Genomic DNA, 23,231 nt, shown 5'->3' on the forward strand with positions numbered 1-23,231 from the left:
ATTGACCCATGGATAAGTCGACCCAGTTTTTTGGGGTCAATTTTTTGACTAAAATTTCTAGACTTATGCATGAGTATATATACTGTAATATGTATTTCTGTCACTAGATTATTTGCCCGTTTTTTTTAAGTTCAAAGAAATGTTTACGTGAAGAAAAGTAGAACCAAAAACAAAACAAAAACATTGGTTGCACAGATCACATGCTATGTTTTTAAGATAGACCTTGAAAGGAAGATGAGGAAGGATTACAAAAATGAGTATCACTTCTATCTATCGCCAACAATCTGTACTACTGACGCATCATGAATTTATACATCTTTCTCTGTATGGGATCCATCTTAAGTGTAACAAAAAGTTTCATATATAAAACCATTTTCCGTTTGTGTTCAAAACATCATTCTATAAATCATTGTGAGAGGCAAAGGATCACTGATATAACAAATAAGCTGAAGCCATAATGTAATAAAACTGTCAACTGTCTGCGTCATTCTTATATTCCTAACTTCATCAGCTGATCCAACAGAAACAAATATCATAAGCTTTTTAACCAGCCACTGCAAGTACTCCTATTTTTCCATTGCTCTGTCAGTTATAACCTGGCTGTCAAAATAATGCAACTAAATGCATGGAATTTAATGTTTCACTTTCATTTTACTTGTCCATTTTTTAAAGGGTAAGAAAAGTAACATCAAGATTGACAAAAGACAAAATGGTATAAGCACCAAGCCAAAGCTACCTGGACATGACTTCTGTCCAAATATTACTACAAGAAGGATAAAAACCTAAGAAATTATTTACCTTTAAAAAGTGTTTATCTTTGGCATAACCCCTCTTCTATTGTGAGAGCTTCCACTGCCCACAGCCTTTGCTACACAAACACAGAAACTCCAGGTTTCCAAAGGTCTATAGGCCTTCAATGTTCTGCCTATCCTATGCCTTAAGAAGAAATCGAGCACCGGTGGCTTTCCAGCTATTGCTGGATTACACCTTTTATCAGCTCTGGCCAGTGACAAGGGATGACAGGAATTGCAATCCAACCAAATCTGGAAGTTGCCCATCTCATAGCTTAATGGGATGATCATCCACATGGCAAGAAGAGCAAGTCTTGTAAGCTGCTTCCCAGTTGGAAAACAGAGGTTAAACCAAGGGCATTCCATCCACTGCCTGCAGTTTTCCATTTTGCTCTTTACATACACATATGTATCTGGGACTGTATATACAACTATTCAGTCTTAAAACACTCTGGTAGGACAAAGAATAGGAGGCTATGTTGTTGTCCATCTGCAGGCAGGCCTGTGGTTGGGGAAGCATCCAAAAGGCCTCTGGTTGTGTTCTGCACAACACACCTGTGCAGAATTCTGCATCTAGAGAATCAGTTTCCATTTCTAGCCCTTCACACTGCATCAGCAATTGGTAAGGTAGCCTGAAGATTTCCAGTTATCTGGAGGTAGCTCAATTTAGCTACTTATTACTCCCCTACCTCATTCTTCCTGCCACTGTATCAATGCCATAGCTTGGGAACAGTAATTTTACTGAATTACAGCTCCCAAAATCCCCCTCTCAATATGTTCACTAGCCAATCTGACTGGGGGATTCTAAGGGTCATGTCCAAAAGAGTTATTTGTAAAATAATAATCTACATACAAAGACAGCAAAATTACTTGTCCTCAAAGGTAGTAATCCCTTGCCCATCTGCTCTCAATGGAGGGGACCAAGTCCATAGTACACCCCCAAATCAGAAGACCACGAACAGTTGAATCCATGGCTCGCCTCTTTTGCCCACTGAAGTCCAAAGGTCCATTCCCTGGAGTTTCCTGCTAAAAGGGTTCAACATCAGCTGGAGACCCACTGCCAGTCAGAGTAGACTGGGATGGGAAATGTATGCGGTCCCTTCAAGTTACAGGGACCATGTAAGTTTAACAGGGAGGGATCATGTAAGTTTAAGTCCATAGCATCTGAAAGGCCTGTGGTTGGGGAAGGTTGAAGTAAACAGACAACTAGCTAAAGATGAGGTAAAGAAATATCCAACATTCTCTGGGTAAACCATTTTTACTCTCAACATACTTGTAAAAAATGGTATTAAAAGAGTACGGTGTGTTTCCAATTATAATTCAGAAAACAATGTGTTTCAGACATTTAAGAAGCACTAGACTGAACACTTTTTGAGGTATTGTTGTTAACTGCCTCCAAGTCAATTCCAAGTTTTGGTGACCCACCTCATAAGGTTTTCTTGTCAGGATTTGTTCAAGTGCTTTTGTCTTCTTAGGCTGAGAATGTTGGGATATAGCAACTTCACATGCTGAGACCTTCTAGTAATGCATGTCTATGGTATTTTATTGCCTACTAACAACCCCTACTCATTGCCCCTCCTCATTTCCTGTTTACCCATGAGGACACCTAACCTTTTGTTCCCAAGAAGAAGAAAGCAAGGATGAGTCGCCATTACTACTTTCTACTTACCTACTAATCTGCTTGCCTATGTCCGGAGCAGATGAAAGGATGCTGGGGCAGCATCCTTTCCTGAGATGCATGTAGACTACTTTTCTACCTCATTTTTCTTGCAACATGAAGCTAGACCTGTGCATCTCTTCATACACATGTTTTTGTAAGTAAACTTGTTTCTTTTTTACTTTTAACCAAGTGACTGTGTATTTATTGGGGACACGTTGGCTGGAAGAGAAAAGTGGAGCTAGTTGAGTTTTCCTGCTTGCCTCATATTCCGCTGTGTGAACTCTGCTAGTAAGATTAAACAATCTTGCTTACTTTCCTGAGTTTCTAACGATCCTCAAGAAAGAACTACATTTCCCAACAGAGAAGGTGTCCCAGGGTCCTGCACTGGGTTTCCATGGCTGAGTGGGGATATGACCCCTGGATTCCTGGAGTCCTAATTCCACAGACAACCCATACATCATTCTGGCTTTATACTTCTGTTGAAGTATAGCCCATGCTTATTCCAGATCTTGGGCGAACTCATTTTTGGGGGGACTTGGCTAGTGTCAATATAGGGCAAAGATGGAGCAGAGAGGGCAAAGACAGAGCAGAAGTGCTGAAGATGGAGTAAAAGGATTCTGGGATTTGCAGTTCAAAAAAAGAGCAACAGCCCCTCAGCTCTGATTTATTTGCACAACTTCAAGTCTCTCGCAAGAGCAGGCTATATGGAGCAGGAACTGTAACACCACTTACTGCCTGCTATGCTAGACATTTGCTAGTACAGCAAGCTAGAAGAGTCAAATCACCCACAAAAGTATTCCTGGAAAACACAAGGCATCATTGGTAAGGTTACTGTCATAAAAGGAGAGCTGGTGTATAGAGTGACTGACAAGCTCTTGGCCTTATAAGATTACAACACCAACCAATAAATAAAGGTATCCATAAATCTCAGCTCTGAAGTCTCAGGGCAGAAAGCATAGAACTGAGAACATGGAAATGTCCACGAGGAGCTTTTCATCTGTATTTCCACCTGCACAGCAGACGCCTCCAATCAAGGGTGTCACAAACCACCTTTAAAACCCTGGGGAGCCTTAAAAGTAGTTTGTAGGACAATAGTTTGTAGGACAGTGTACAGAGTGATAGACAAACTCTTAACCTTACAGGAATGCAACACTAACCAATAAAGGTACCCATAAATCAGGGCTCTGAAGTCTCAAATACATCACTGAAAACCAAAGTCGGCATCACCCATGTCATAATATTTCCAATTACTGTGCATGGATTGTGAGAGCTAGACAGCGAAGAAAACTGACAGAAAGAGAATCCACCAATTTGAAATATGGCACTGGAGAATAGTTCTACTGATACCATGGACTGCCAAAATGACAAATGAATGGATCCTAGAGCAAATCAAGCCTGAACCCTCCCTATCAACTACTGTACTTTGGACATACAGTATCATGAGGGAAGATAACTCATTAGAAAAACTGATAAAGCTTTGTAAAGTGGAAAGCAATAGAAAAAGTGTAAGACTGCATTAGAATTAAAGAAGCCACAGCCTTGAGTCTGCAAAGCCATTGCAGCGATATTAATAACAGGATGTCTTGGAGGTCTCTTATTCAAAAGGTCCCCATAAGCCCAAGCCAATTTGATGGTAATTAACAAGGACAGTACTTAATCAAAGTAAAAAATGTCAAAAGGTTTGGTAAACTCTTTGGCTCACCTTAAATAGCTTCCTGAAATCCCAAATGCCTGAAAACTTCAAGTACATGGAACAACCTCTGGTCCCTCACTCAGGCATAAGAATTTTTAACTTAACTTTCAAAGAATGTCAGTATGGATCTGTAACTTTTTTTTCTTTTCTTTTTTATAGCACATTAACAGACTGGTTCTCCAAATCTGGAAAGATCAGCTTCCTCACCTGATTTAGGCAGCAGACTCAGAATCTACGGTATATACTCATGTATAAATCTAGAAACTTTAGTAAAAAATTGACTCCAAAAACCTGAGTTGACTTATCCACAGGTCAATCTAAGTACTGTACTGGACTTTAATTCTTTTTTTTTTTTTTAAAAAGGAACCATCCTCTAGTGAAAGGCCAGAGTGTCATCTGTTGTGGAAGCACTCACACCCCCTTTATATTCTCTCGTCCAAGAAGCCTTATGAGCACAAACAGTTATGCCTGCTAGAATTTTGGAAGTTTTCTGGCACTGTTTTTCTTTGCTCCATCCTCTGCATCCTTTGTTACATATCCCTAAGTTTTACTCTTGACTTATCCACAAGTCCACAAAATCTGTAAGTTTGGCCCCAAAACCTGCCCTCGACTTAGACATGGGGTCAATCTATAGTCAGGTATATATGGTACATTTGAGAGAGAGTTCCCTGCCACCTCTGCATAGACAGTGGGACTGAGTACATTTATTGGTATGTTTAACCTCTTCTGTTTGGTAAACCCTTTCCTTTTTTCCAGAATCCCCTAATCTGTTTGCATTGCTTAAAAACAACAACAACAAACATTGGTTAAAGAAAATCAGAAAGGACCAGTTTTAGTCCTCTTGATGTGAATCTTCCAAATGCACTCCTAGTGTCTGATACAATTTTTTAATTGGGGAAATGTTTTGCAGGGCTTCCTCTCTATGCCAGCTTTCCCCTATAGTTATTGTAACTTCTTCCTGCTTGTTATCCCCCATGTTGTCAAGCAGCCATGTCTTTCATTCTGCTATCTGATTTCCACACCCAAAGAAAGCCTGACAAAGAGACATGCAAGTACACTAGTTAGACCTTTTGGCACAAAACACAACATTATGCACCAGTGTTCCAGCCTGGCCCATGTAAAAATGTGTTAGGTTAGCAAAAATAACCTGGCAGTCGTTTCAAATTAACTTCTTTTGTAGCCAGGGGAAAACAGAACAAAGATGGAAACTCTGCAACCCTCCAGTGTTATTGAACTCCTAGGTATCATCATCCTCAGCCAGCACAGCCAATGGACAGGAATGATGGAAGTTCCATCCTCATGCAAAATTGCCTCAGCAAGAATAACTCAACTCCCTAATCACACTTCGGGTTTAAAACAAAATTTAAAGATCAGAATGCAGAGAATATGAGGCAACATTGGATTAGATCACAATACAATATCACAAGACCTGGTCTGCACAGAGTCTGAGTGTACTCGGAGCAGGGGGAACTTTGGAGAAGACACACCTTTTGTCTTAACACATGCACTAATTTTGCCTGGAGTTGTACACATCTTAATATCTATACAAGAAGGAGGTTTCCTGCATGCCTTTATTTACAGCAAACCATTATCCACTTAAGTGTTAGCAGGAAGCAAGTTTAAGAAGATGTTAAGATGCTGCTCTTCTACAGCCGTCTTTCCCAACCTGATGCCTTCCAGGGGCTCTGAACTGCAAAGCCCATGATTACTTACCAATGGCTACACAAACTTGGGCTGATGGGAGCTCCATATGGAGAGCACCAAGTTGGGGAAAATTGCTTTTGGGATATACTGAAACCATTAAAACATTTGATGACACAGAAATCACCATCAATCTCACCAAAGCAGAGACAAGAGCACTACCCTCCTCTCTCTAACCCAAGCTCTCAATTCCTCAGCACCAGTACCTTCTTCAGCTTATCGTTCTCCTCCATGTATTTCTTGGCGGCATCGCTGGCTCCTTCAGCCTGTTTCTTGAAAGCTTCGTTAGAGGCCAGGACGGTGGCATGTTGAGAGATCAGGGTGATTAGGCGCCTCAGCAAGCTGCAAGGACAAGTACAGAGGTTGGTTAAGACAGGGGCTTTCAGACTCAACTGACACTAAAGAAAGACCATAACACCAACCTCAAACTACTTTTTAAAAGGTCTCTGACTGCTATGAGCCAAACATACAATTGTCATTAAGACACAGAAAGCTTCCAGTCCCCAAACAGGAATAAAAGTCCTCAGTAGCTGCCAGAAATGCCTAGACTTAGACCTTCTGGATGTAATGGGTATAGAATGCTGAGAAATCCGGGTTCAATGGTCACTGGATAACTCACTATGATTTGATCTTGTTCTTGTGTGCCTTCAAGTCATTTATGACTTATGGTGACCCGAAGGTGAACCTATCACAGGGTTTTCTAGGGCTGAGAGTGTGTGACTGGCCCATGGTCACCTAGTTTCCATGGCCGAGTTAGGAATTGAACCCCAATCTCCAGAATCCAAGTCCTATGCTCAAATTATTACATCACACTTCCTCTCCTGATTTGCTCTACAGGGATGGTTTTGTGAGGAAAATGCAAGATGAAAGGTAGAATTACATATGCAGCCTTGAGCTCACTATAGCAAAGGCAGAATATAGTAGTGCCAGTATGAGTGCTGAACTATGACTCTGGAGAGCAGAGTTCAATTGCTGCTTGGCCATGAAACCCAGTGGGTGTCTGTGGGCAATCACACACTCTCAGCCTCAGGGAAAGTTAAAGGCAAACCCCATCTGAATAATTCTTGCCAAGAAAACCCTATGATAGTGTCGTCTTAAGAGTTGTCATAAATTGGTAACAACTTGAAGACACACAACACACACACACACAAATTGACAGATGACTTGAGGGCACATACATATCCCAGGGCTGTCTCACTGACATGGAAACTAGTGCCACTGATCACTGGGGCTCTCCACTTTAATGCCTTTTCAGTTTCTTCCCCTAAAACCCCAGAAGCTGGTCCAGAGACATTAGACCTCCTTTTCTGTGTCTTTCCATCAAAAACCCTCCTGCAACCACTGGGTTGTTCTCAAAGTTCTTGTCCTTTAACATGGACTTCCTCTCTGATGTCTAAATCCTCCCTTGGCACCACTAGGGGGCATAAAAATCAAATCAGCATTGTTTTTCAAAGAGAAACCAGTGTCTCCCCACACATCACATCAAGTTGGGATTGACAGCCTTCTCCACTTCAGCTGCTCTTTCCAGAGGCTCTTTCCAAATACTACAAAGGCAGGAACAAAAACAACAACAACAACAACAACACTCTTCCTCCAGACACATACCTTCCACTTGCACAGCAAGCCTTATCAACTCTCCACCCCAGTTCCTACTGCCTTGATTCTCCCAAAGGTAAAACTGTCATGTCTAGGAGCTACCAGAATAGACATGCTCTGACAAGGTGGTAGTAGGAAAGCAGCAAGAGTATCATTTGTAGACTCCACTCTGGCCTGCCATCGGCAGCATTGCTGGGGTTTCTGCTATCCCAACAAGATGCTTCGTAGCCATGGCCCAGCATGCAGGCTGGAGGAGAGGACAACTGCATTCAGTATTGGCATAACTAGGTGCTACTTTTTCTGATACCCTCAAAAAAAAGTGTAGCTGATGCAAGTGAACAAGAACATCCACCAGTTAGATCTCCTACACTCAACTCCCACTTCCCAAACTGGACCCCAAATAAGAGGAGGCTTTGCAATTATCCCCTGACAAAAGGTTCCATTCGGTTTTAGAAAAAGCTTCTGCTGATCTATTTTTAAAAAAGATGGAGTATAATGGACAAGCTCTTCCTTCCTGGTAATGATCACCTTATGAATCAGCACACGTAGAAACAGTTTCATGCTAAGCAATTATAGCTGTGCTGGCTGGAGTACTAGTGACACTCTCCCCCATGCTCTTTGGTCGCGTTCACACGACTGAATTTTAGTGCTATGATTCCAATTTAACCCTCACGGTCCCAGCCTACAGAATCCTGTGATTTGCTGTTTCACACGTGGTCTTTAGAAATCTCAGCCAGAGCTCTAGTACCTCTGACCAAATTACAAACCCTAGGATTCCACAGGATGCACACATGGCGTTTAAAATGGAGCCACAGCCCTACAATTGTGTAGTGTGAAAGAGAAAGAAGGAAAGCAGAGCTTGGGGGGAAATGTTTTTTATTACCACGTTCCTAGGATCAAACACTGATCAGAATGGTGACTATAGTCAAGAAATCAGAAGACTAGGAATGGGAAGGGCAGCTATGCAAGAACTGGATAAGATCCTAAAGAGTAAAGGCATACAACTGAGCACTAATGTCAGAATCATCCAAGGAACTGTAATCCCCATCACCATGTACAAATGTGAGAGCTGAACAGTGAAAAAAGTGGATGAGAAGAAAATAAACTCATTTGAGATGCGCTGCTGGCGAAGAGTGCTGACCATACCTTGGACAACCAAAAGACAAACAAATGGGTCTTTGAACAAATCAAACCAAAACTCTCCATGGAAGCCAAGATGATGAAATTGAGGATGTCATACTTTGGCCACATCATGAGAAGACATAACTCACTTGAAAAGACAATAATGTTAGAAAAGGTGGGGGGTAGGAGGAGAGGAAGACTGCACACCAGATGTCTATATTCAACTAGGGAGGTCACGAGAATGAATCTACAGCATACCCTCGGATTACACGAGGTATCCATTCCGGACCCCCTGCACGTAAGCCGAATTCTGCGCATGCTCAAGCCCCATTGGAATGAATGGGGCTCGTGCATGCAGCGGCGCGCATGCGCACACCATGGGCACACACCCCATTCATTCCAATGGGACGCACCACCCCGTGCACTCCCGCACGGTGCGCCCACATAGGTTTAAATTTGCGTATAGTGCGCCTGCGTATGATGCGAGCGCACTGTACAAGAATTAAGTAGAGCCATGGAAGATAGGGAGGCTTGGAGATGTCTCATCCACAGGGTCTCCATGAGTCGGGACTAACTCAAGAGCAGGTAACAACAACAACATCCTTCAATCAGCATAGCCAGAACTGTTTTTTGCAGTACCAAAAAGTAACTTCTCCAAGCTCTGGAAGGGCAACACTTGGAGGAGATGCCACACATATATGCAACTAAGAATCCCTGCCCAATTCTAGAGCCATCCTGAGAAGGCCCAGCATCCATCTTTGCAGCTTCTTCAAATACAGAGCACAGAAGCGGAAGCCTCAGGTCCAAGCGCTGCCCTCAAGGTTAGAACATCCTGTCCTCTGTGCCTCGGCACTCAGAGATGGACATCGTGGCTCACATCCCTCTCCCCACCCCAGCTGCAGTGTCTAGCTGATTCCCTTTGTATGCAGCACTGTGTCCAGACTGCTGATTTAACCAATAGGCATTGTCTCCCTCCAGCCAGCTAGGAGCAGCTGGCAATTAAACCCAAGAGCTGGAGAAGCAGCCACAAGTGTTGACAGTGCCAGGACGGAAGGACACAATTGTCTTGTTCAGCTGGACTGAGGATAGTTGCCACCACTAGTGTAAGTTGATAGAATGGATGCCAAACATGACAGCACCTTAGCGATGTGAAGAAAAGACATTTACTTCAACTTGTTTCTTGCTGCCAAATCCAATCACCTCTAGAAAAGAGGTGGGCACACCAAGCTCATAGGACATACGCAGCCCACCTCCCTCATTTGCTGCTGCTAACACGCTGCCCCTGAAAATTGATAACAGCATCACAAAAGTAAAATAAATAAATAAAAGATAGACACTGCAGCACTACAATTTCTCTTCTTCTAAACCAGAGGAAAGAAGACAATCTGTTCTGCACATTAATATAATCTTGGACCAGATTTCTGCTGTTGCACTATGGACCCTGGTAAGATCTAACATATCCTACTGTTCGCTCAAATATGCTCAGCTCTATTGCAGAAGATCAGATGGCAGGTCCGAAATCCGTGTGGACAGCACATTCCTCTGATCTGAGCAGCCCGTATTGTAACCCAACATGTGCACTATTTTTCTGGCTGCTGGCAAACAAAAGCATTCTGTACACACTCACAGTTGTTACTGGTTCATTTCACCGCTAAGCCAAAAGTGAGTAACTGCTAGTTGTTGAGGTGGGACATACTTGTATTATGTGACCTCAGAAATATGCTGCATCACCACCCTGCTTTGTAGCACCGGGGGGGGGGGGTGTCACCATGTTTTCCCTCCCACTGGCTTTTTTGGGATCCAGAAGAAGCCTATTTTTCAACCAAGAAATGATTGGGAAGACTGGAAAATTGTCTCTCCTTGGCCTAAAACTCACAGGAAGGACAAAAATGTAGTGAGGACCTCACCTAAGCCAGCAGGGAGCCATTGGGATTATTTTGTTTAACAATGTTTTGGCAATGTTGCTGGGAGCTGTTGCACTGTTACCATCTATATTCTAGTTCTTTGTGAGCTCTGAGTTACCTATGCCTCCATGAATGAGTAGAATAACCAGCCTTTCAGTAAGTTAAGAAAAATGCTATTGGTCTGCCACCTTGTGGCTAGTAGCAGCACAGGTCAGCCTCATCCTGGGTTTTTATATTTTCAAAAATGGAGGCAATCAAACTTTTGTAACTTTCTTGTTCCTAGTATACTGAGGGGTTACTCCAGGTAAAAACCCTAGTCAGCCCCACATTACATGGCTGGGCAAGTACCACAGCCAGTTGTTCAATCTAGTACCTGCAGGAGGTTGAACTGAGCTTTTGCTGCTTTTTGCTGTCAAAATCTGGTGGCACAAAAAATAAATAAGAGCACTATTCCTTTAGATGTGCCATTTTAACTTTTAATGAGACAGAACAAATCCCTTGACTGCCTTTCTGAAGACCAGTGTCACAGTTCCAGGAGTGTAGATGTACTCTTATTCAAAGGTGATCAAGGAGTGTATGCCTTCCTTAGTTTGGACTTCAACTCCCAGAGGCCCCACAAAACATGCCCCATGCTCAAGAATTATGGTAGTTGAAATCCAAAACACCCGGAGACCCAAAGGTTGCAAACTATGAGTTCCGAGGAAAAATAACAATGAAAGGAAATTTGCCACATTTTGTGCTGCCATGCCACAGAAATTCAGTGGCACAATCAGTGGTGACAGGGACCCTTGAGGGTACCAAACATTATTAAACCTAATTGCTAAAGTTAAGGAGCACTGGGAGTTGTGGTCCAATCGTATCTGGAGGGCCACCCAATACCCACCTGCATTAGTGGCATATGTTCAATTCATACAACTTCTTAGCCAGGCACCCCTCACCCCTGAGCAGATGACTTACAACCTGTTCATCATTCTTCCTGTTTGCTTCAGCATATAATAATGGGTGCAGATTCCTGCTATGTTAAGAACCCCAGCTTCATCTAAAACCCCAAATAAACAGTTGGCCCTCCTGGGTGTAAAAATATGCTTGGAAGCATATGGGGAATATACTGTACTCAAGGAGACTCTCTCTATATATATATATACACACACACACAGAGAGAGAGAGAGAGAGAGAGAAGAGAAGAGAAGAGAAGAGAAGAGAAGAGAAGGGAAGAGAGTGGGAGATAATTTTGAGTAAGACTTTTGGGGTTTGAAGAAAAGATTTCAAGGCCCTGCACAGTTCCTTGTCACTCCCACAGGACTAATAAAGTAAGTTTGACAAACATGTTCATGTGTATACAATACACAGTACACAGTCAAATTTCAGCTTTCCCTTTCAAATATTATTTTTGTTATTTGCAACCCACTCTCCTGGGAAACTTTCTCAACCAAGACAACTTTGCAATAAATAGAAATATTATTTAAAAAGTGCATACAATCTAATTTTCCTTCCAAAGAACTGGGAGAGCCTGGACGCACACTGTACATAAAGCATTGCCTAACAAACCAACTGCAGTTTACAACATGATCTGTCTGCCTCTGCAGGAACCATGTAGATGAGAGCCACTGGGCCAAATGTTCATTTCATGAAGTTAACCAACTCACCCAAAAATGTATTTTTGGGTCAAAACAAAGAGAAGCAGCCATCAACACAGAACAATACACATGCAAATCACTCCTGCATTCCCAGGCTCACACAGTATATATACACCCAATTTTTCCAGGCAAAGCATTCTCTGAAGATGCCAGCCACAGATGCTGGCGAAACGTCAGAAAGAAACTCTGCTAGAACATGACCACATAGCCCGAAAAACCCACAAAAAACTAAAGAGAATCATACTGCTGGAAACCTCCATGAACAGTGATTCTCCTCTAAAGCAAGATACATGGCCTTGCTCCATCAAAAGGTATCATTTTATGTTGTTGTTTTGTAAAGCAGATACTGTATGCATTTCTCTTTTGAGGTGAGACAAAAATATATTTTTGACAGCTGTGTGGTCCCGGAAACCAAGATGAGGCTGTTGTACTTTGGGCACATCATAAGAAAGCATGAATCATTAAAAAAGACAATGATGCTAAGAAAAACAGAATGTAGCAGAAAGAGAGAAAGACTATACACCAGATGGATATTCAAGCAGGGAGGTCACAGGTATGAACCTGCAAGACCTGAGCAGACTGGTAGAGGATAGGATGTCTTGGAGATGTCTTTTACAGGGAAGCCATAAGTCGAGGTTGACTCAAAGGCAGTTAACAACAACAACAAGCGGCCCACAGTGGATCCCAGTGGCTTAAACCAGAGCTACTAAAATTCCCTACACCAAAAACAGAGGGAAATGAATCAGACAAGGTGACATTAAAGGGAGATGACCAGACCTGTCTAGATTAGATTTGGGGAAGCTTTGGACCTCCAAATGTTTCTGATTTCAGCTCCCAGAACCTACACCCAACAGGGTCAACGGCGAAACACTGTGAGAGTTGTAGTTCAAAACACTAAAGGTTTCTCATCCCTGGCTGCTTTCGACCGAGCAGTGCACAGAGTTCTCCTCGACAGAAGGCCAGGGATGTCCTACAGAACTTATTGCAAGAATTACAACATCTTACAGAGGTATTCACCCTCACCCCACTTTGACTTTTCCACATTTTGTTATGTTACAACCTGGAACTGAAATATATTTAACTGGCATGGCTACCACTTGATGTACACACAATACTGAAGTATGTTTATTTTGACACACATATGAAATAAACTTCTGCACATCAAGAATATGCTAGTAGCATTCCTCAACAGATCTGGAAAGCACCAGAGGTTGGGGAACGTTGATTTTTTGGTCTTCCTGGCAACAGCTTTGCCTTCATGGTGATGTAAATTTGCAGCTGGCACCAAAACGTTTCTTGGAAGTGAAACTTTTCAAGCACCTCTCCAATCCGTTCCTCGTACCTTCCTAGAGATCTAACTCAAGAGTGCCCCCTCTGCTCTCACAAGTACTCACAAGGCCATCAGTAATGAGAAGCCGGCAATGTAGAGGTTTCGCTGCGCTCTGAAGAGCTTCATGTGAAAATGCTCAACAGCACCAGGATTATTCTGCAGGTTCACTTTTTCAGTCACATCATCATATTTCCGGATCTCACGAATGGCATCTATAACAGAATAGAAAAAAGTAATGTATACTTTGCATACCTGGAGTTATTTGCAAAGCCCCACTTGAACTCAAGCTTCACCTCTTTACTACAGAGTTATCCCAAGGTCCAGCACTGTTCTGGGAAATTGTTTTTAGTTACTGTCTAATAAGGTTATGAAACAAGGGTCTAAAATCTGGAGTGGGGAGCATACAGCCCACCCAAGATCACTGGATTACAGCTCCCAGCATTCATCACCATTGTCTAGAAGCGAGATCTTGTTCACAGAAGCAGAGCAGTGTAAATTTTCATGAGCATAGTTATGGTGGGTTATACTAAGCCAGGTACATACTGGAACATATAACTACTTAACAGACGGCAATGTCTCACTTTTTCAGTTGCACAGCTATTATACCTTCATAAAACTCTGATTAGGAGACCTCCTGCTATAACATCCTATAAAGGGCAACTGCTTTGAAGTTCAGGCTCTTATAAAGTCTAACAGTATTTAAACCAGTGTATATGGCATAGTGGCTTGGTGGCAAACCTTTGGCATGCGTGCCAGAGATGCAAAGATCATTTTTCAGGGCACGTGGAGTGTGCAAGGGGGAGGAGAGGTAGCTGAAGGCCCAGAGGGTGCAAGCAGGAGGAGGAGGAGGAGGAACAGGTGTGCAATGATCCTACATTCATTATCCATGAAAAATGAACAACAAGAGTTCATGTAATTTATAAAGCATGGAAGGGCAGGGGGTGGACTGTAACTTTGCCAATTTAATCCAAAAGGTAACTTTTCTAAGCTCTGGCCATATGAGCCATCAGTCTACCACTTCCTGGGACTCATTGGCAAATAACTTGATGTTAGCAATGGAACGGTATGCTCGAAACTGATGAAACCATTCCAATGTAGTATTCATATAAATTGCAGGAAAGTGTTTACACATTTTGATCAAATGCTATGACGATTGTGAGCTAAGACAAGCCAGTACTTTGCAACCTCTTTCAAACAAATGACTCTTTATATGGGATAGCAGGGTCTTGCCTGTTAATTTACAAATGAGGAAGCAAGTCCTCCTTCAAAGACTGCAGCTTCCCATAGGGCCAGCAGGGCAGCAGGGAACCGAATGATGCTCTCAGACATGATGAAGTGTTCAAGCAAGCAAACAAGTCATAAAAATGAATTAGCCCATAAGAATGTGGAAATGTGCCTAGTGGCTTGTCATGCAAACATGGTTAAGCTGAAAGCTACTTAGGTCTTCCTACCTAAGAGGAGATGCTAAAAAGTTCTCAGCCTGACCAAGAAGTGAATGACCTAGTTCTAGAGACATGTAACTCACACATTCATCCTGAAGGTGACACATTGTTTCTCACATTTCTTTAACCCTTCCCAAAAATTATCTGGGATCTGGTCACTGGAATACTGCTCTGCTGCTGTTATCACCTCTAAATAATTCAAAAACTTCTTGCTTTCAAACTCATTTATTTATTTATTTATTCATTTATTATATTTGTATCCCACTCTTTTCCCAGGACTGGGACTCTTTTTAAGGTTTGGAAACAGTCAGATGGAGTGAGTAGGACGGATAGTCTATTCCGGTGATGGTGAACCTTTTAGAGGCCGAGTGCCCAAACTGCAACCCAAGACCCACTTATTTATTGCAAAGTGCCATGTCCCTCTGGCTTTCTAGTAACAAACTCTGGCAAACTCTGTGCTGGGGCGACGGCACTGGTGCCCACAGAGAGGGCTCTGAGTGCCACCTCTGGCACACGTGCCATAGGTTCGCCATCACTATTCACTAAACCCCAGTTTCTTCAAAACACCCATTGTCTTGCCAGCCCTGTGAGCAGGTGCATGTCCTGCAAAAAGAGAACACCTTTCTGCAGTTTTCTATGCTGTCATAGTGATGTAACCGTTTCATCAACAGTGACGAATCATTCTGAAAAGCTATCACTATATCGCTCAAAATAGTGCAAAATCAACTTGGAGGTATCCACTTGATTTTGTTTCTGGTAAGCATTCAAACTTGGCTGACTTCTTCTGAATTATAAACCGAATGCATTCCCAGGATATCTCTAGAGGTCAGCAATTGTAGATGGAGCAAAAACCTGGATTATGGTTGTATAGATGGATTTTCCTGGAAGTCCCTGATATTACTCAGTCAGCCTTTCATGACATCTCTTGACTGCTTTTGCTACATCCAAATGTTGTTGTTGCTAACTGCCCTCATTATTAATGCCACTCCGTTTCTTCTTAGATTTATATTTCCTGAGTAATTATCTGACTCAAAATATGCCATTCCTGTCCATTTTACCTAGCTCACCCCAAGTACTGCAATGTTTATAAATTCTATTTCTTATTTTACAATGTCTAGCTTTTCGATTAATGCTTCTCGCATCTCATGTGCTTATCCAACTTGACTTTCACATTCGAGCAGGTCAACAGCTGAACTTTCTTTCAGGTTGAGTCCAGCTGGATAATTAGCCACAGCATCAATAGTACTTGCCCTCTGCTGTACCCCAGTAGCTTGTTGAGGGCTTGATCTTCTGGCACTCTCTTTCATTTTGGATTGTCTCATCATAGGTATGGTGACACTGCTGTTGTCTATGAGAGATTCTCTATCAGTGTCACACCTCCCCACATATGCACTACAGTTGCCACGTAGCTGCCTGGCACATTTAGTTTGGCTCCTTTGTAAAAACCTGTCTTGCCTGGGAAACCCCATCAGCAGCACTGTTACCATCAGCATAGCCTCTTGCCTCACTGTAGCACACAATCCCACCACTTAATTACCTAGAGCATTCTTATTTACCACAAGCAATCAAGATACTGGTGCACTCTGCATTATCCAAGACTCCAGGCTCTGAAAGTAGGAAGAGATACAGCTGCACAGTCTCTATATATAATGGAAATGCTGGCCATAAAACAGAGAGGGCAACTGCAAGCTTCCTGATGTTTTTGTACTGCAACTTCTATCATGCACCATTGACTATGCTAGCTGAGGTTGATGGGAAGTGCAGGTCAAGAATACCTAGATGGCCATCACTGACCATGAAGCTTACCGCACTGTTCCTCTTGATCCGTTCTGAGAACGGAACGAAAGGAGCAGGAATCAGTGCGGAACGAGTGGGGGACGGATTTTACCACACATTCCAGTCCCTCATGCGTTCCGTTTCCTGCTGGACCTTTCTGAAAACGGCCCTGAAGACCTGTGCGGTAAGCTTCCATGCCTGACCTGTAAGAGAGGGAAAGCAGAGCAGAGGCTGACCACTTTGTAATATCATGTACTGAGTTATAAGGCCTAAAGAAGACTAATGACCAGCACCCAATTGCCAGAAAGACCTGCTTGGTTCAGTATCCTGGCTGACAAGAAGGAGGGAAATGCCAAAATATGGGCGTGATATTATATGAACAGCATAGAATATTTATTACAACAGGCTAACAGTAGAATAGAATCCCAAAACAGGTCATGTGAAATTGGTGTAGGAATCATGTAGTCCTACAGATGTTTTGGGGCTTGACTTTCCAGTAGTCTTTGCCACCACTGTCAACGGTGAGATATGATGGGCACCACAATCCCACCACACCTGGGGGGTTGCATGATTCTCACTCTGTACCAGGCTGACAGGAACCTAATTACTTTTCCAGCTGCAGCTATACTTGCTCATCTCCTATTCCACCTGGTTCCAGAAAGAGGCCTCTCCCAAGCAATTTTTGGCTGGAGTATGATGCAGCAACACAGCCTGGAGCTAACTTCTGGGAGCACATTACACCTTTCACATGAGGTTTACAGGCTGCTGGTTACTTTGCAGGCCCAACTGGAGGTGTTTGCTTTTAATCTTTAAAGTTTTGGGTGGCCTGGATCCAGGGTACTTAAGGGAGCTTTTTCTCCCCTATTTGCACCCACTCCATGAGCCTACGTTGGCAAAATGAGACATTTACCTCATGAGTCATGACCGCCTGAGGCAAGGCTGGCTGCCACTAAGAAAAAGGCCATTTTTGGTGGAACCCTGAGCCAAGACATCCCTCCCAAGAGAGACCTATCAGGTTTGCTACACTGGCATTTAAGTGATTGGCAGTCACTTCTCATGCTTTTGAAAACTAAGTATCTGACTGCTGAAAGTCACTTTCAGATATAAAATGGTGCCATTACCATTTTGTTGTTGTGGGCCTTCAAGTTGCTTCAGACTACAGGCATATCTCACTTAACAAGACCTGACAGTGAAGCTTATTTTTTACAAAGTCTTTTGATGCTCCCTCAAGCCTTCCTTTTCCTCCTCAACCTCTGTCTATCTGGAGGTTTTTTAGCAGCATTAATATTGCAACGGGTGTGCAGTAGGGCTGGAGAAACACTTTTCAGTGTTGGGTTGCAGTAGCATGCCTGCAGTAAGCAATACAGTATGACAACCTTCTGTCCTTAGGACCAGTGTCCATGCCTTCACTTACCCATTTCTGAAAAAACATGTTGTCTCTAGGCATTTTCTAAATCTTCCAACACAATTCTATGGTATAGTTCCAACAGAAATTGACCAGAGTCATGTTGGAGGACCTAGAAATGTCCAGAGGTTTTTTCCTCTAGGAATATCTAGGTCCTCCAGCATGAATCTATAGTCACCTTCTGCTGGAAGTCTTTTATTTAAATATGATCCACTATTATCCATAGTTTCCTGTTTACATGTTAAATCCAGGAATATATCCCCCGTGGAGACAGGGGTCATACTATACATTAAAGCTCAGAATCATAGAGTGGAAGAGACCGCAAGGGCCATCCGGTCCAACCTCATTCTGTCATGCAGGAAATCCAAATCAAAGCATCCCCGACAGATGGCTATCCAGCCTCTGTTTAAAGACCTCCAAGGAAGGAGATTCCACTACACTCTGAGGGAGTGTGTTCCACGGTTGAACAGCCCTTACTGTCAGGAAGTTCCTCCTAATGTTGAGGTGGAATCTCTTTTGCTGTAGCTTGCATCCGTTGCAGCAAAAGAGATTCCACCTTCACCTGGGAAGGAGTGGGATTCGGCTCACACTGCTGTAGATGTGTGCACATGCCTACAACAGGCAAAGCAAACAGCAGCTGCCTTGAGGATCCCTTAGTGAGCATGTGTGAACAGCAAAACAGAGAGAACAGAGGAAACCAGTTAAGCTTGCCAATATGTTACACTCTGTAAGTTTAGCTACTCTGTAAGTTTAGCCACCAAAATGAAAAAATGGAAGCTGGTGAAAGAAAGAAAAAAATCATCCCTAAATACATTTTGAAAGAAGATTTCAAGTAGAAGGTTCAAGATATAATAGAAGCTGAAAATAACCATCAAATTTCAAAATTATATAAACAGTTATTAAAATTCAAAATGGAGGAAGAAGTAATAAAAGAATGTATGATTAATTGGGCCAAATATTTGGGTCAAAACATTAAATTCGAACAATGGGAGAGGAACTGGGTTAAAAGGCTAAAATATACAATGAATTACAGGTGCCTCTCCATTTTCACGGACTTGAAGTCCATAGTCTCAATTATTCACGGAGGGGCAAGCCGCACTGGCTAAAATGGCACACGCAGCCTTTCAAGCCAATGGGGCTTGAATATATGTGAGTTTCCATTTTCATGGGAGCATCCAAAATGGATCCCCTGTGAAAATGGAGGGGCAACTGTAGAATTTAAAGGAAAATCTATATAAGATGCAACATAGATGGTATCTTACAACCATAAAGACCAGCCAAAATGAACTAAACCATTAAAATATATAAAAATGTTTGTTGGAAATGTGAAAAGGAAGTAGGCACTTTTTATCATGTTTGGTGGTTGTGCAAAAGAACAAACAAATACTGAAAAATGATACATACTTAAGCAAAGAAAATTCTAAATATTAAAGAATCTGCAGATCCTAAAACGTATTTATTAAATATGGTCAAAAATGTTAATCTAGAACAACAATACAGGAAAACATTATTGTATATGATGACAGCTGCAAGAATATTATATGCAGCTGATTAGAAAAGGAAAGAATGCCCAAATGTAAAAGAATGGATATTAAAATTATATGATTACATGGAGATAGATAAATTGGCACACCTGTTGAAAAAGAAATGATTATATAATTTTAAGAGTGACTGGGAACCACTGAGGTACTTAAAAGAAGAATGGGGTACTAGCATGACTATTGGTTTGGAATGAGAACGATATTAGATTCAAACAATGAGGGAAGAATTGAATCTGTATTGAATTAGGAAATAAAGAAGTGTGGAGTCAAATTGTAAAGAAAGATACTGAAGTTAGACAAACGAGAGAGAATAGCAAGAACTCAAAAGATAATCAGGAAAGAACCTGTATGTTAGTGTTATTGTTTTTATGTTATGTTACAATTATTGTTTTCATGTTATGTTGTAGTTATGTTATGTTGTTATTTTATGTTTTGCAAATGGTTAGAATGTTTTTATGTGTAAGGAAAACTTTAATTAAAAAAATTACAAAAAATAGTTTTGTTTACTTAGGCAAGTTTCATTTGACTCGGATGTTTCATTTCACATGTGCATATTGTCAGTTTTGGTTAAAAGTTTTGCTGAAACATGAACTTCTCTTCTTTCCCGTGATGAGCCTATCCCTATTTATTTCATATTATTCTTGCCTCTGGTACCAACGTATCTGTTAAAGAAGTAAAGCCCAGAAACACATCTACTTCATTAACTGAGGTATATCTGTATCTGGGCTTGTGGGATGCAGGAGGAGTAGATAAGGTACATTGTTTCCTGGATCCATGCTGTGTTTCCTGGATCCATGCTGTGGCCTACTCCTGATATACAACAATAGTAGGAGTAAATATCCATGTATTCCTTTATAAGCTGTTTTGAAGGGTTAAGTAGTGGCAACGTTTTACATTTATTGTAAGCTGCCTCGGATCCTATTTTCAGAGAAAGGCAGGATAGTAGTGTGATAAGTAAGAAGATGACGAACAAGAACTTGGGATAGGAGTTTTAAAATAAATGTCTTGGATCTCACAGGAAAAATGACTGAACTAATGAAGAAGAATTTCTACACACATATACAACATTTCCGAGTACAGTGTAACCTGAAACAGTAGTCCTTGGAGAACTGCACCAGAAAATACATTTGTCATGGGACCAACTCTCCCAGGCTTGTTTTTTATTTTAAAAATAGCAGATATGGGAAAGGGTGTGGGGTGTGGAGAGAGAATTCAGACCAGGATTATAGTGCCCCTTCCATTATTCTACACTGGGAATCCTATTAGCTGCCATTTGCAACACTGGCACCTTTGGGAGCAAATTGGTACTACACTGGGGGTAATAATGAGGAAAGGGTCAACCCGCTCTTAATGATTCTGATCCAAAGGGCCTCTTCACACTTTCAGTTTCAAGACCTGCCTCACAGGTGCTCTTTCAGATTTCAAGTTGAAGTACAGGTTAAGATTCCCTTATCTGAAATGCTCAAGATCAGAAGTGTTTGGGATTTGAAATTTTTTCAGATTTTGGAATATCTGAAGATGGGAACCACATCTAAACATGACATTCATTTATGTTTCATATGCACCTTATACACATAGCCTGAAGGTAATTTTATATAATATTTTTGTGTATGAAGCAAAGTTTGTGTCCAATGAACCATCAGAAAGCAAAGGTGTCACTATCTCAGCCATTCATGAAAAAAAGTTTTGGTTTTTGGAATATTTCAGATTTTGGAATTCTGGATAAGAGAGATTGAACTTGTACAATAAGGGGAGAGGAAGATCAATCCCTCAAGATCTTGTTAGACTACAAGTTCCAGTACTCCTTCTCATTGACTGTTTTGGTTGGGGCTGTTAGTAGTTGCAGGCCAACAATATATGGACTTCCTCTCTAGGATAAGAATGGTTTAGTTCTGTTTAGTCAGCTAGTGGCAAATAAAAACTTCACAGCTTTAATTAAGATATACTGCACCTTACAACTGACATCTACCTTGATGATTACATCTACTTTGGTTACAAACATTAAATACGCCTTGGTTTTTGCTTAAACTGGGATCGCTACTGAATCATGAACATATCTCATATCAACTATCAATATATATCAATTATATGATACGCATCTACACTTGGCTCTGAGTTCAGCTCAACAGCCTCCAGGGGCCAGCTGCTTGCTATCTCCACCTCAGCCTAAACAGAAGCTTGTGTAAATGCAAGGAATGGTACAACATTTACATCACACATGGCTTCTTCCCAGAAGGGAGAGAACAGGAGAAACCAGCTGAAGGGCACGCATCCAAGAGTGTTCAAAGGCAAAAATCTGGATGTTACTGGCCACATGATGACAACTAAATCTTTCAGTGCCAAAGAGCCATGCTGTGGACAGTCAGAATGGAGTTTTTTGGGCCAAGGTAGGGGGAATCTGAGAGCCAGTGTATTGTAGTAGTTTGAGCACTGGACAACAACTCTGGAGACCAGGGTACAATTCCCTGCTCACCCATGACTATGGGTGATTCACATACTCTCAGCCCCAGAAAATCCTGTGATAGGTTTGCCTAAGTCGGAAATTGCTTGAAGGCACATAACAACAAAGGGAGATATTGATAACTGATGTTGATAGTCCAGATGTTGTTAGTCTGCAATTCCTTTCACACCTAGTCTGCATAACCAATATACAGGGCTGATGAGAGGTTGTAATCCAACATATGTTCTGAAATCAGTGTGGCTTAGTGGTTTGAGCGTTGAACAACAATTCTCGAGACCAGGGTTCAATTCCTCACTCAGCCACGAAACTCACTGAGTGACCTTGGGCAAATCACACTCTCTCAGCCTCAGGGGAAAGCAATGGCAATCCTCCTTTGAACAAATCTTGCCAAGAAAACCCCATGAGTCAGGTTGGCCTGACTTAGGGTAGCCATAAATTGGAAATTATTTGAAGCCACATAACAACAAAAATAATAATGTTCCTATGACTACATAACAGGAATAGTGCCATTCTTGAATGGAAACTAAATACCCTAATCCTTTTATTTATAATGCATGGGCTACTCTTCTACCTCAAAGGAAACCATCACATGTTTTTAAAGGTCTATATAATGAATTTGGCATTGTAAAACAGGATTAACAGTAACACATCATCAAGGGCAGATGCAGTCCACAAAAGCAAGATATGTAGAAAGATGAGATATATAGTCTTTGCAATAAAGCCCTGTGCCACCTTAAGGTATTATACCAACAAATGTATTATAGCATGAGCTTTCGTAGTGGGCTTTGTATAGCCCACTTCATCAGACACATGCTGTGCTGCCCTGTATCTCAACTATATGGTCAGGGGGTGATACTGCAGCAAGATCAGAGGCAAATCCAATGCAGGAAGCAGTGACAGTGACAAGTAATTAATTAACACTGGTCACTCACCGAACTGCTGCTGCTATTAGAAACTTCTTGGCACCAGCTGAGGTGCTGTTCTGGATAAAACTGCCCATGACTGACAAAATGTTCAGGCTATACTGTACAAAATGCATTAGTCTTTAAGGTGTGGTAGGACTTTTTGTTGTTTTGATCTCGACATACTAATTTAGCTATCCCTTTGGAAATATTTGTAATGGAAAGGACCAATGTTTACAAGGCATCCATCCAGATTAAGGAGTTCTAGAA

The 23,231-nt window shown here is 41.8% G+C and overlaps 1 protein-coding gene across 1 annotated transcript in view; it reads right to left on the minus strand.

Moving 5' to 3' along the window:
• The window catches only part of BCAP31 (B cell receptor associated protein 31), a 63,751-nt gene that overhangs the window by 27,724 nt on the left and 12,796 nt on the right, over positions 1–23,231 (minus strand). The window contains 3 exon segments of the mRNA XM_042452104.1: positions 6,052–6,187; positions 13,499–13,676; positions 21,034–21,110. Coding sequence (XP_042308038.1) covers positions 6,052–6,187; positions 13,499–13,676; positions 21,034–21,110 — 391 coding nt within the window.

This window comes from Sceloporus undulatus, chromosome 2 (genome assembly GCF_019175285.1).
Source record: "Sceloporus undulatus isolate JIND9_A2432 ecotype Alabama chromosome 2, SceUnd_v1.1, whole genome shotgun sequence".
In the NCBI taxonomy this organism is placed as follows: Eukaryota; Metazoa; Chordata; class Lepidosauria; order Squamata; family Phrynosomatidae; genus Sceloporus; species Sceloporus undulatus.